Below are 13,985 nucleotides of genomic sequence, written 5' to 3' on the forward strand. Positions count from 1 at the left end.
GGGTTTTTTTTTGTGGTACGCGGGCCCCCCACTGCTGTGGCCTCTCCCGTTGCGGAGCACAGGCTCCGGACACGCAGGCTCAGCGGCCATGGCTCACGGGCCCAGCCACTCCACAGCATGTGGGATCTTCCCGGACCGGGGCACGAACCCACGTCCCCTGCATCGGCAGGCGGACTCTCAACCACTGCGCCACCAGGGAAGCCCAGTATATCTGTGGTTTTTATCTCTTGGCTGGACCCTAACTAATAGTCTCCATCAGCGCCAAAAGTCACTTGACAAAACAACATTCATTCATAATTTTTTTAAAAAGCACTCAATAAAATAATAATCAATAGATAATAGTTTAATGTGATTATAAACATACAGAACCAGCTCAAACCACAGCATCTTACTTAATGGGATAAAACCAGAGGCATTCCCATGAAAATCATGAACAAGACAAGGATACCCACTATTGTCACTGCTATTTAACATTTAACATAAGGTAGCAGCCATGCAATTAGACAAGAGAAAGCAACAAGAGGCATTAAGAATTGGGGAGAAAAAGGGAGTAAAGATAGCTTGGTTTTCAGGAGATAGATCTAGAAAATACTGCAACAATAACAGAGTTTATTTCCCATTTATATTACCAGGAAAAAAGAGAGAATGCCTAGGCATCAAGAAATGTGGAAAACATCCATGAGGGAAACTTTGAAACTCCCACAAAGTCTCTATAATTTAAAGAGGATGGTAGTGGGGCATCAAAAGAAACACAGACAAGTAAAGGGAACAGAAAATTGAGAAATAAATGTAAGTGTACATGGAAATACAACATTGAAAAAGGCGGCACTTCAAATCAGTAGTGGAAAACACAGACTTTTTAATTAATGGGGAATCATTTGGAAAAAGGTCAAAATTGCATTCCTATCTCACACCATGAAACAAAATCCATATGAATCAGAAATTTAAATGTAAAAACAAAATGGAACCATGGGTAAATGTCTTTATAATATGGGAATAGGAAATTTGTTTCTTGCTGTGACCAAATTCCGCCAACAATAAAAGAAAAGGTTTATAAGTGTGATACATACAATGAAAAATAATTTGCATGGGAACAGAAAAAAAGAAAAGACAAACCTCATGGAAAAGAGAAAAAAATAGAACTAAACAATAGGAAACATAATACCAGAGAATGACTCTAGGAGGTCTGAAGCCTTAAAGTAATAGGAGTACAGGAAAGGAACAGACTGTCAGGATGCCAAGCTCTTAACCACTGTGTAAACTGTTCCTTTAATAAAGCCTCTAGCCTCCATTCAGCCAACACTGTTGATAATGAGTAAGTTCTGTGGGACTCTGTAGTCCTACAGAAGTTTCTCAAAGTTTGGTCCTAGGACAATCTGCCCCAGAATTATCTGCAGTGTTTGTTAAAAATGCAGATTTCTGGGCCCACCCTTTTCGTTGTCGGATATTGTCTAAGAAAACTTTTCCATATAGGCAGAATAGAATTTGACTAGTCATCTGAATACAGTAAGCTATGTTCATTAATCTCAGATAGGAATAGGATTTACTACTTAAAGTTATAAAAACCAAATTCAAAAGAGCCTGAGAGGTTAACCCCTCAGCCAACCCCTCATCAGATTACATATAATGGAAGTAATACAGAAGCTGCAATTGAAGAAGTAATCTTGAAAGTTGAAGAACGAAGGGTGAAAGACAACTGGCCAGGGCAGAAGGTGACTTTTAAAATCTTACAGGTGTTCACATTTACTGAATGGTTTTAAAAACAAAACAAAACAAGATAGCTTGGTGTACAACAAGGTAACCAATACAAAAGTATTTATAATACATTTTATTTGGTTAAAAGGCTAATAGCTATTGTTTACTTAAAGGTTGTTTGGTTGAAAGGAGCTTAAATGAGCAGGAAGATGTTATAGGATGACCATAATAATTTTAAAAGGTTAGTATTACAAAATAGCTATTTTATGCATATTATCTGTACATAAGAATAAACACTCCATGAAAAGGCAGAAAATGAAAAAGAAAAAAAACCCCAAAACTTTTTGTCATACGTTTCATCTTCTTGATCTTAGTTATACCCTTGTTTTGACTTGTTATGGTTTGAGAATTCAGAAAAACCAGAATGTATAAATTCACTCATCTTCTCATCTTCCTGCAAAGTAGGAAAAAAAGGAAGATTAACAATAATAACAACCTAAAGCTAATGCTTTTGCTGCAAAGTATGGAGAGGAAAATTGCTGCATCACACCAGTAGAAAGCAGTTTCCTCAAACCACAAAGCTTCGTCATATATTTAAAATACTCTATGATAATGGGAATTATAAATAAGGTTTAAGAGAAATTAATCAACATAGATTTTACACATTTCATGATTTACTATATATTTCCTTTTTATTAATGAACTTTAGCATACATATAAGAATATATAAAAATGTACAATTTTTTTTTTTTTTTTTTTGGTATGCGGGCCTCTCACCGTTGTGGCCTCTCTGGTTGCAGAGCACAGGCTCCGGACGTGCAGGCTCAGCGGCCATGGCTCACGGGCCCAGCCGCTCCGCGGCATGTGGGATCTTCCCGGACAGGGGCACGAACCCATGTCCCCTGCATCGGCAGGCGGACTCTCAACCACTGCACCACCAGGGATGCCCAAAATGTACAATTTAAAAACTCAAATAAACGCTGATACACCTACACCCAGGTTAAAAAATAAACTCTTACCACACCTCACAAGCCTCCAGTGTGCCCCTTTCCAGCGTGCTCCTTTTTGTGAGACGAGATCACAGTTCTCTCATCTCCTGAGGAGAAACCACCATTTTGAATTGAGTTCATCAATCCCTTGTTGAATAGTAGCAGAAACAGTGGGCATTCTTGCCTTGTTCCTAATTTAAATGGAAATACCTCCACTGTCTCCTCATTAAACAAGATACTGCCTTTAGGATTAAGGTATGTATATACAATTTATCATTATAAGAAAGTATCCCTCAATGTCTATCGAGTGTTTTAATCATGAGTGACTGTTGAATTTCGTCAAAGGCTTTTTTCAGCATCTATGAAAGAATCATATGCTTTAGTTTCTTAGGTTTATTAATATGGTATATGAGGATAGGTTTTCTAATACTGAACCAACCTTGCATTCCTGGAATAAACCTTACTCACCATGGTAGCATGGTGTGGATATGCTTTTGTAATTGTGCCATGAACACTTGAGAGGAATATGTATTCTCTCTTATCAGAGTGTGGAGTTTGATATGTATACATAAGATTTACCCTATTCATTATGTTGTTTAGACCTTCCATCTCCTTACTTATTTTTTGCCCACTTTATTTGTTTTATACTGAGTATATTAAAACTTATTAGTGTGTTCCTATCTGTTTCCATGTATCTCCTGTAGTTTTTGCTTCATAAAAGTAGTTGTTCTGCTATTTGGTACATAAATATCATAACTATTACATACTCTTTGTGGATTAGGGCTTTTACTATTTAAAATGTCCCCTTTTGTTATATTCAGTACTTTGGGACTTAAGAGATAAAGACTTTAAAAAATATATTTGTATTACCTTCCTGATAACTCCTGCTGCTCCTACTCTCAATGCCTATGATGACCACTCCATAATACACTGTAAGCAGTTTCCATCAGGATTTATCCTCAGTGGGGGCCTATCAAAAGCTGTGATGTACCTGCTGCATGCCATTCCCAATCCAAAAGGAAAAAAACAGCAGCTGGATTGTTATTACTCTTAGTATTTATACTAATGTACATTGTGATATTTGCTTTTAAAAATTTTGCCAGCTGGGCTTCCCTGGTGGCGCAGTGGTTGAGAGTCCGCCTGCCGATGCAGGGGACATGGGTTCGTGCCCCGGTCCGGGAAGATCCCACATGCTGCGGAGCAGCTGGGCCCATGAGCCATGGCCACTGAGCCTGCGCGTCTGGAGCCTGTGCTCCGCAACGGGAAAGGCCACAACGGTGAGAGGCCCGTGAATCGCAAAAAAAAAAATTTTGCCAACTAAACTGATTACCAGATAATCTGCATGCCCAGAAGATCTAAACTAAAATAGAATACTATTTCATTACAGCATTTTGCTATATTTAGTTTAGAATAGGTAGCTCTTTTAAAAGAATTAATTATTATTCAGCAGTAAAAAGGAATGAGAAAAGTCTCTACAAATTGATATGGAGTGATTTCCAGAACATACTGTTAAATGATAAGCAGCAAAGCCCAAAAAAGTAGTTAAGTATGCTACCTTTATGTAAGAAAAAGGGTGATATACATATATCTGCTCATTTGTGCAAAAGAAACACAGGGGCAATAAACCAGAAACTAAAGGAACTGATTATCCACAGGAGGTGGTGAAAATAGGATAGAAAGGAGGGGTAAAGGGAATGGGGTAGCAGGAATGAAAGTAGTTGACACTTCTCTGCATATACCACTTTGTATAGCTCTGACTTGTACAACCCAAGAAATGACTCACATACTCCAAAAGTAAATGACTAAACCTACCAAGATGTGGGAGAAGAAAATGGAATACAAACAATAACAAATGAATAACATAATTATGTTGAAGGTGGGTGGTAAGAAAAGAACTAACCTAAGACAAAAAGAACTGTACCTAAATGTTATGATCTAGTTAGTATGTTTCTCATAGGGATATGGGTCAGCAATTCTGAAACTACTTTATGTGTATGCTAGAATTGAACAAACAAATAAATAAATAAATATGTTATAGATAATGAGAGCCAAGCTACTTACCAATAGAGAAAGAAATTACAAATAAGCAAAGCTAAAATGAACCCTGTGATGTTGAACAGGAATCAGAGGTATCAGTCTAAACTCAAGGTTTTCACTATACACACAGATAGATAAATATAAAAGTATGCATATTCATGGATTAGTATAATACATACATTTCCTAGCTCTGTCTGCTGATGGGGCCTAATATCAATTGTCCCTGTGGTAGAGAGACTCTGTGGAGGACCCCGCCACGATCCCTGCCTACTGGTGTTCATGCCCTTGTATAATATCCTTTCCTTGAGTATGGACAGGAGTTGTGACTTGCATCTGACCAACAGAAATGGCAACAGTGATGGGGTGTCTCCCTTTTGAGTATATGTTTCATTTTATAGCACTCCATCTTGCCAGAGGATTTGCTCTAGAGACTCTCTCTGGTTTTGAAGTAAGTGGCCATGTTGGGAGGCCCATGGGGCAAGGAGCTAATGGTGGTCTCTAGGAGCTGAGGATAGCCTCCAGCCAACAGCAAAAAAGCTGGGGCCCTCTGTCCTATAACCACAAGGAAATGAATTCTGCCAACAATCTGTGTGACCTTGGAGGCGGATTTTCCCCCAGGAGAGCCTCCGGACGAAAATCAGCCTGGATGACACTGTGATTACAGGTTTGTGAGACACTAAGCAGAGTACCCAACTTAGCTAACTAAGTGCAGATTCCTGGTCCACAGAAACCAAAAGAAAATAAATGTGTGTTGTTTTAAGCCACCAGGTTTATGATAATATTGTTACGCAACAACAGATAATACAACACAACATAAGCAGTGAGAATACCTAGTGCCCAGATCTTGTATTGTACCACTGCTAATTTTCTAGCTTTGATAATTGTAGTATAGGTATGTAAGATGTTAGAATTGGGAAAAGCTGGGTAAGGAACATATGAGAAACCTCTTACTATTTTTACAACTTTTTGGTAAGTATAAAATTAGTTCAAAATAAAAAGTTTAACTTACAACTCAATAGGAAAAAGATAACCCAACTGAAAAAAGGGCAAAGGATCTGAATAGACATTTCTCCAAAGAAGATATAAAAATGGCCAATAAGCACATGAAAAGATGCTCAACATCATTAGTCATTAGGGAACTGAAAACCAAAACCATAATAAGATACCACTTCACACTCACTAGTATGGCTAGAAGCATCAAAAAGTCAAATAATAACAAGTGTGCTGGTGAGGATATAGAGAAATCAGGACCCAACAGAGTCCCACTGTTGGTGGGACTATAAGATGGTACGGCAGCTTTGGAAAACTGTCTAGCAGTTCCTCAAACGATTAAACATAGCTAACATATGACTCAGCAGTTCCACGACTAGGCAAATACCCAAGAGAAATGAAAACATATGTACACAAAAAAACTCACAAATGTTTATAGGAGCATTATTTATAATAGCCAAAAGGTGGAAACAACTAAATGATCATCAAAAGACAAACGGATAAATAAAATGTGGTGTATATATACAATAGAATATTTTATTTAGTCATAAAAAGGAATGAAATACTACTCATTCATGCTACAACAGGGATGAACCTTGAAAACATTATGCTAAGTGAAAGAAGCCAGTCACAAAGACCACATACTATATGATTTCATTCATATGAAATGTCTGAAGAGGATGTCTATAGAGACAGAAAGTAGGTGATCGGTTGGTTGTCTAGGGCTGGGAGATACAGGAGTGACAGCTAAAGGGCATGGGGTTTCTTTTTGAAATGAAGAAACGTTCTTAAATTGACTGTGGTGATGGTGTGCGTATCTGTGAATCTACTAAAACCCACTGAATTGTACCATTTAAATGGGTGAAACATACGATATGTGAACTATAGCTCAATAAAGCTGTTTTTTAAAAAAGCCCTTGGTTAACTGGCTTCTCTTGCACCCTCTCTTGCATTGCTGCCACCTGCTGGTTATTGTTTTAAAATACCTGTCAAAAACGATCAATGTTTTTAATTTTATAGAAGCAAACACTGAAACAAATGCAAAGAGAAAATTTGAGGATATTTCTCTCTATCCTTTTGGAAATACCATCTCAAATATGATCAGGTTATCTGAAATAGCAACTTCATTTATCCTTGGAAAAATAAGATTCTGAATAAAACATATGTAAAAGGCATTTGGACATTTTTTGAGATAATCAAGGAAATGTGAATTGGGATTTGCTATTAGATGACAGTGAGGAATTATTGATAATTTTGTTAGTTGTGATCATTGTTGTCCAGTTTTGTTAAGTTTTTGTATTCTAGAGATATATACAGAAGTGTTTTAGGAATTAAATGACTCAATATTAGGGATTTGCTTTAAAGATACAACAACAAAAAACAGATAGTGGAAGTAAATATGGCAAAATATTGATAACTCTCAAAGCTGAGGGATGGATAAATGGTGGGGGGAGTACTATTCCCTCTTTGGGGGTATATGTTTGAGGTTTAAAAGAAAAAGAAAAAGGACTATTATTCTTTGAGACCAAAGGACATATAAACACTCTGAATCAATAAATGGGGGTAACAAATAATGAGGTTTGCAAATTATAGGCAACAAAAAAAACCTTTTAAGCCTGTTCAAAGAATAAAAGAAGACATTTCTTCAAATCTTACCCAGATCATACTGCGGTTGTTACATGTCAGCAATACATGCTTCACTGATACTCAGAAGTCTTCAAATACTAATTCAGGCAGGAATCTTTTTGAAAGCACGTATTTTACAGTACTGCACTGAAATCGCTTTTATGTCATTGAATACTCACCCTTTGAGACTTGGCTCTTTTAAAGAGAGAGGAGTACACCTTCTTCTTCGGCTTGACAGCTCCGAAGATAGATCTTCTAACTTGTTTTCAGATTTAGCAGTGTTATTTGAAACAAAACTGGTATTTGTCAAGTCCTGTAGCATTCTAATACCTGAAAAGAGTATTGTTTTCAAAAATATTTTTAACAGTATATATAGAGATATGGAACTACACATAGGATATTTACTGGTTTGTAAATTATTGGTAGCAAATTTTTAAACTTAATAATCAAGTTATAACTTTAAATTTTACGAAAGTAGCACAGAAATTATCTGTAAATCAGTTTTTTTCTAGCAATAATGAGAGGAAAAGAGACCTACCATTTAAGACAAACTAGCAAAGGAGTAGCCTGCAATATTTTTATTCTGAAATCACATTTAGGCTGACAGAAATTCTTCATGAATTCAACTCTAGTCACCGAATCACGCAAATTACTGCACATTCATTCAACATTTGTCATCGACTGCTCACGCTATGAAAGGCACCATGAGGAACAGAGATGAAAGACGGCTCACCAGCCTCTAAAATGTCCTGCAACTCTAGACCTTGGCACTTCTTTTGCGTCAGTATTCCCTTTACATGAAGTCTTATCCATAAAAATCCTAGTGTTCTACATACGTACATTGAAATGTTAGGCTCCCAGTAGAAAACTTTAATTGATATGGGAATGTCTAATGTTGCAAAATTGCTAATAACAAAAGAATGTCAATGTTAAGGGGAAAAAGTGAGGTAAGTAATGTTATATATAGAATGATTTCAAGTATATATTTTAAAATGCATAGATTCAAGCCTGCATGCATATGCCAAAATGTTGACTGCAGTTCTTCTGGGTGATTGTTTTTTCTACTATTTTCTGATTCTCTACTTTCAATTTTCTGCAATGAGTGAGTATTATTTTAATAACTGGGGAAAATAAGAAATAAACACTAAAGGTAAAAATCCTACCTATGCTTTAGGGCTTAAAATGCTATCTATTTGATGATGCCTCTGCAGATTCCTCTAGCCAAAATTATTCCCCGTCATTATATCCCTTAACATGTGTGGTTTTATTAAAGCATTTGCCATATTTAAACACTGTACCTGTTACTTTTCCATACATGTACTCTGAGGAAAGGGAGTTGGTATTATTTTTTAATCTTCTAAAATACCTAGAATAAGTTTTGATCATATTAAATATATGCTATTGGAGAGAGTCCCAACCTTAAGAAATTTGCAATTGTCTTTGGTAAAATCAAACCAGGGCAATTCATTATTATATACATTTAAAACAGCCAATTTCCTTCAAAACTATGAAAAATGAAATTATCTGCCTAATGTCATTGTCAGACAACTTTGTGCTAAAGGCCAAATACATTTTTTAGTGTATAAATGTCCAAGCCACTCTCACTGTTATCTTCTCAAAGTATTAAACTTTCTTTAAATTCCTCCATATTGCTTCTACAGATCGGGCTACACAATTATACATTGTTTTAAAATTCCATAAAAATGTTGTAACAGGAAAGGCTTTACTGGTTAAATGAAAAAATATATAGAATTTTGAAACTTGATCACTTCAGGTATGGACATACCTATTTCTGATCTTTGTGTTCTTTGGTTGACTTTAAAATTCATCTTTTTCATCTTCTCATGCACATCATCACTTATTTGAAAGATGGGTGAGCTCTCCAGAGCAAAATTTTCTTTCAGATTTTTACTAGAAGAAATACTCAAAGGTTTTGAACCCTCAGGAACACTGTTAAAGGAAGAATCTTGTCTGTTAGGTGAACATATCTGAGATAAAGATTTCAACATTTTTGTGTGAAAGTCTGGCTTAATTTTGACAATTTCCTCATTTTCCAATTTTTTTTCCTTAACAGCATATTCAGATTCAACTGATATTCCCTGAATGGTGTCAGATATTATCTCCATTAGTTCATGACTATCTGGAGAAGGATCTACGAAGGTCTTCCTTTTCTTTGATTTGGATGTCATTTTATTTATTTTTTTGACCTGACACTCTCCTTCCTTTGTCACTTCCATGAAGGGGATATCTCTCTTTTTATTCAGCATTGTAGTGCTTTGCTTTGGATTCTTATGTAGTTCCATTTGGTTTCCAGGGTCAGAATCTGTCTCATCAGTAGTGTGTTTTAAACCTAGTTCTAAGGAGACAGACGTCTGTGAAGAACCTGTTAAGTGCAAAATAGGTTTGTTGTTACCTTTTGCCAAAATGCTCTTTGCCTTGCCTGATGATTCTTCCCCATGCTTTTTAACTGGTTTGTAAGGATTTGAAATTTGACCACAATTTTCTTTTTCATTACTGTTGATTTCCATACAGTATCCACTAATACCTTGGCCTTCAAGTCTTTGTTTAGATTTATTTATTTTAAAATTAAGATCTTTTGTATAGCTTTCTTGGCCATGCACATCTTTATCATTATCCTCATATATCTGGTACATTTCAGAAATTCTTTCTGTCTTCTGACTTACTTTCTGCCTAAGCTTATTTATTTTTGATTCATTCTGCTGAGCGGATTGCTTATCAGTGACATGCTTTTTCAAATCCAACATATTCTGGGTCTTATATAAATTTCTATTATTTTTGGTGGGAAGATAAATCGTTTGAAATTCATTTGTGACTTCTAGGTTTTCAGAAATGGTTTCTTTATCCTTTGGGGTTAGGGAAAAGAAGGCACCTTTTACTGTGTCATGTATACCTTTGTCGTTAAATTCATTTTTTTGGTTCATTTCCAAAATTATTTCTGTCTTCCGACTTACTTTCTGCCTGAGACTCTCATTTATTTTTGATTCATTTTGCTTCCCAGTATCAGTAGCATGCTTTTTCACACCTAAAAGGTTTTGAGTCTCATAATCACATGGATTCCTATTACCTCTGAGGGAAGGATCAGCTATCTGAAACTCATTTGCATCTTCTAGGTTTTCAGGGATAATTTCTTTATCTTTCTGGGTTAGAGAAAATAAGTTACCTTTTTCTGGGTCATGCATTCCTTTGTCATGATTCTTATATATTTGGTTGGTATCAGAAATGATTTCTGTCTTCCGACATACCTTTTGCCTAAGCTTCTTATCTATTTTTGATTCATTTTGACAAGCAGGTTGTATATCATAAACATGCTTTTTCACCCCCAAAACATTTTGAGTGTCATAATCATATAGGTTTCTACTATCTTTGGAAGCAAGAGCAGGTGTTTGAAACGCACTTGTGCCTTCTAGGTTTTCAGAGATAACTTCTTTATCCTGGGTTAGGAAGAAAGAGTTACCCTTTTCTGGGCAACACCCACTTCTGTTATTATCTAAAAGATTCACTTTGGAAATTATTTCTGTCTTCCGATTTACTTTCTGCCTAAGATTCTTATTAATTTTTGATTCATTCTGCTGAACAGGGTACACGTCGGTGATCTGCTTTTGCAGACCCAATACATTCTGGGTCTCACAATCACACAGGTTTCCATTATTGCTAGTGGAAACACCAGATTTTTGAAAGTCATTTGAAACTTCTAGGTTTCCAGAGATGATTTCTTTATCCTCTCGGGTTTGAAAGGAAAAGTTACCTTTTTCTGGGCCTTGCACATCTTTGGCATTATCCCCAAGTATTAAGTTCATTTCAGAAATTATTTCTGTCTTCCGATTTATTTTCTGCCTAAGCTTCTTATTTATTTTTGGTTCATTTTGCTGAGTGGGTTGCCTATCAGTGACATGCTTTTTCAAATCTAACATATTTTGGGTCTCATAATCACATAACTTTCCATTATCTTTGCTGGAAAGATAAACTGTTTGAAATTCACTTGTGACTCCTAGGTTTTCAGAGGTGGTTTCTTTAACCTTTTGGTTTGGGAATAAGTTATCTTTTTCTAACGTATGAATCACAAATGTCTGTCTAGAAGTTTTACTTTTCTTATAAGCTAGAGAACTAGGACCCATATCAAATTTACTGTCCTGCTCGACTTTATCTGAACTTTGGGAGAAAGAGTATATTTCCTCTTGATCATCTGTTACATGAATTATTTTCCTCTTTTTGTTATACTGTGTACTTGGTCTGTCATCCTGATCAAAGCCATTGTGAAGGGTTATTTTCTTCGGCATGTTCAACTGAGTCAGCTGTTCAGTACTGAAAATAAAATTTGGTTCTTCTGAATCCTCTTTGCCATCCAGGACAACAGATCTTCTTTCCGGTCCATTTTTGATCTTGTCCTCAATATTCACATCTGAACTATTTTTAAATTGTCTCTTTGATCTTTCTCTCTTTTTTTCAGAGCTTGGATCTTTCACTTTTCTGAAAGTTTTTATTCCACAATCATTTGGTTTTTTATTATCTCTTTTATTTTTAATGCCTGTTGAAACTGTAACAATTTTGCTTACTTCACTAGCAGTTAAATCCATGTCACCATCATACACAGTTTTTTGCAATTGAAAGTCATCATTACCCTGAACTGGATTCAGGCCCTCTGCAGTAGGTTCACTTGCAGACTCAGATGAGGCAGGAAGGCACATTATGTTTCTCTGCATTTTAATATTTGCTTCGTTAGTACAATCTTTTATTTCATTATTCCAATTTAATATTGGACTTGAAATCTGTTGTTGATCCAAATCTGTTACACAGGGAGTGTCTGCAGGATTATTTGATTCCCAAGATGATACACGTTTTTTCCTTTTAGTCACATTACTAGGAGATGACTTCTTTCTGTGGCTCATTGACTGGGCATTTTTCATCTCACTCATTAGAGAACTCCTGGAACTTTGGTCTGAGTGGGAATGGCTTTCTATAAAATAAAGGGAAACAAAATTCAGAAATAAGTAGTAACAAGGAATTTATTATTTTAAACAAATGAGATTAGGAATCAAACTGTTTCAGAGAAAGGATTTCTGACAATGTGTTCTGTTCAGATACTAATATTATGAAGAATCTATGCTGATAAAAAATAAAGTAGGGGACTTCCCTGGTGGTCCAGTGGTTAAGAATCTGCCTTTCAATGCAGGGGATGAGAGTTCAACCCCTGGTCAGAGAACTAAGATCCCACATGCCATGGAGCAACTAACCCCGTGCGCTGCAACTACTGAGCAAGTGGGCCACAACTAGAGAGCCCACGTGCTGCCAACTACAGAGCCCACATGCCACAACTACACAGCCCACGTGCTCTGGAGCCTGTGTGCCACAACTAGAGAGAAGCCCGCGTGCCACAGCAGAGGATCCCACATGTTGCAATGAAGATCCCGCGTGCCACAACTAAGGCCCGACACAGCCAAAAATAAAAAAATATTTAACAAATAAATAAAGTAGAAATGAATGGAGTAGTCATAAGTCACATTTTACATTTCTATCTACAGAAAATATATACTGGGAATTCACTCTGCCTTGGCCTCAGCAGTAGAGTGGAGAATAGCCAACAACAGAGCCATTAACATTAACATATGTTTCTAAGTGAGAGGAATCTGGGAAATGAACCCAAGTAACAGTGATAACTCTGATAAGGATTACTATCAAAATGTTATCAGCAGGTAGCTAAAGTTTATAAAAATTATATACACACAGTCATATACCTTTTAGAAAGGAAAAATAATTCAAACTCCAAATTCAATATAGTTATGGTTCCATATCCCAATCTGAAATTCTATGTCAAGTATATAAACTAGACTATACCACAGGATTATTATTTTAAAATACCATATAATTAAAATTTAAGTGTCATCATTTTTTCTTGCTCAACCATCACCTAGGCTCAAGTTCTTGCTTTATCACCAATTGGTTATGATCTTGAAAAAGTCACTACACGTATCTAGAACCTCAATTTTTATATCTCTGAAAAAGAGAAGATATAACTAAATAATATATCATGTCTTTCAATTCATAAGCTAAGATACCAAGAAAAGCTCTTTAGGCCAGCTCACTTCTAAATACTGTTTCAAGAGTAGTAGTATTAGGCCACTGTAGACCTGACATTTGTTGGCATATTTACTTTTTTTTGGCTGCACTGGGTCTTCGTTGCTGCGCGTGGGCTTTCTCTAGTTGTGGCGAGCGGGGGCTACCCTTCATTGCGGTGCATGGGTTTCTCATTGCAGTGGCTTCTCTTATTGTGGAGCACAGGCTCTAGGCACACAGGCTTCAGTAGCTGTGGCACATGGGCTCAGTAGTTGTGGCTCACGGGCTCTAGAGCGCAGGCTCAGCAGTTGTGGCGCATGGGCTTAGTTGCTCCATGGCATGTGGGATCTTCCTGGACCAGGGACTGAACCCATGTCCCCTGCATTGGCAGGCAGATTCTTAACCACTGTACCACCAGGGAAGTCCTGGCATGTTTACCTTTAAACTAATTTTTTCACCAGAAATTTTAAATAGTAGAAGTTAGGAAATCTGTAACATAAGAAGTCTAACTTATTAACTGTTTATACATGATGGCCCCCAAGAAGAAAATCCAATGAATGTTAACTATTTAATACT

At 36.5% G+C, this 13,985-nt stretch overlaps 1 protein-coding gene across 1 annotated transcript in view; it reads right to left on the bottom strand.

The window, feature by feature from the left end:
• Window positions 1-336: 336 nt before the first annotated feature.
• Window positions 337-13,985, bottom strand: part of SGO2 (shugoshin 2) — a 30,010-nt gene continuing 16,361 nt past the window's right edge. Inside the window, exons 7-9 of the mRNA XM_030855220.2 lie at window positions 9,124-12,312; window positions 7,517-7,667; window positions 337-2,149 (exon numbers count right to left, since the gene is read on the bottom strand). Coding sequence (XP_030711080.1) covers window positions 2,134-2,149; window positions 7,517-7,667; window positions 9,124-12,312 — 3,356 coding nt within the window. The 3' untranslated portion in view covers window positions 337-2,133. The remainder of the gene's footprint in view (window positions 2,150-7,516; window positions 7,668-9,123; window positions 12,313-13,985) is intronic.

Source organism: Globicephala melas, chromosome 7 (assembly GCF_963455315.2).
Source record: "Globicephala melas chromosome 7, mGloMel1.2, whole genome shotgun sequence".
Taxonomy (NCBI): domain Eukaryota; kingdom Metazoa; phylum Chordata; class Mammalia; order Artiodactyla; family Delphinidae; genus Globicephala; species Globicephala melas.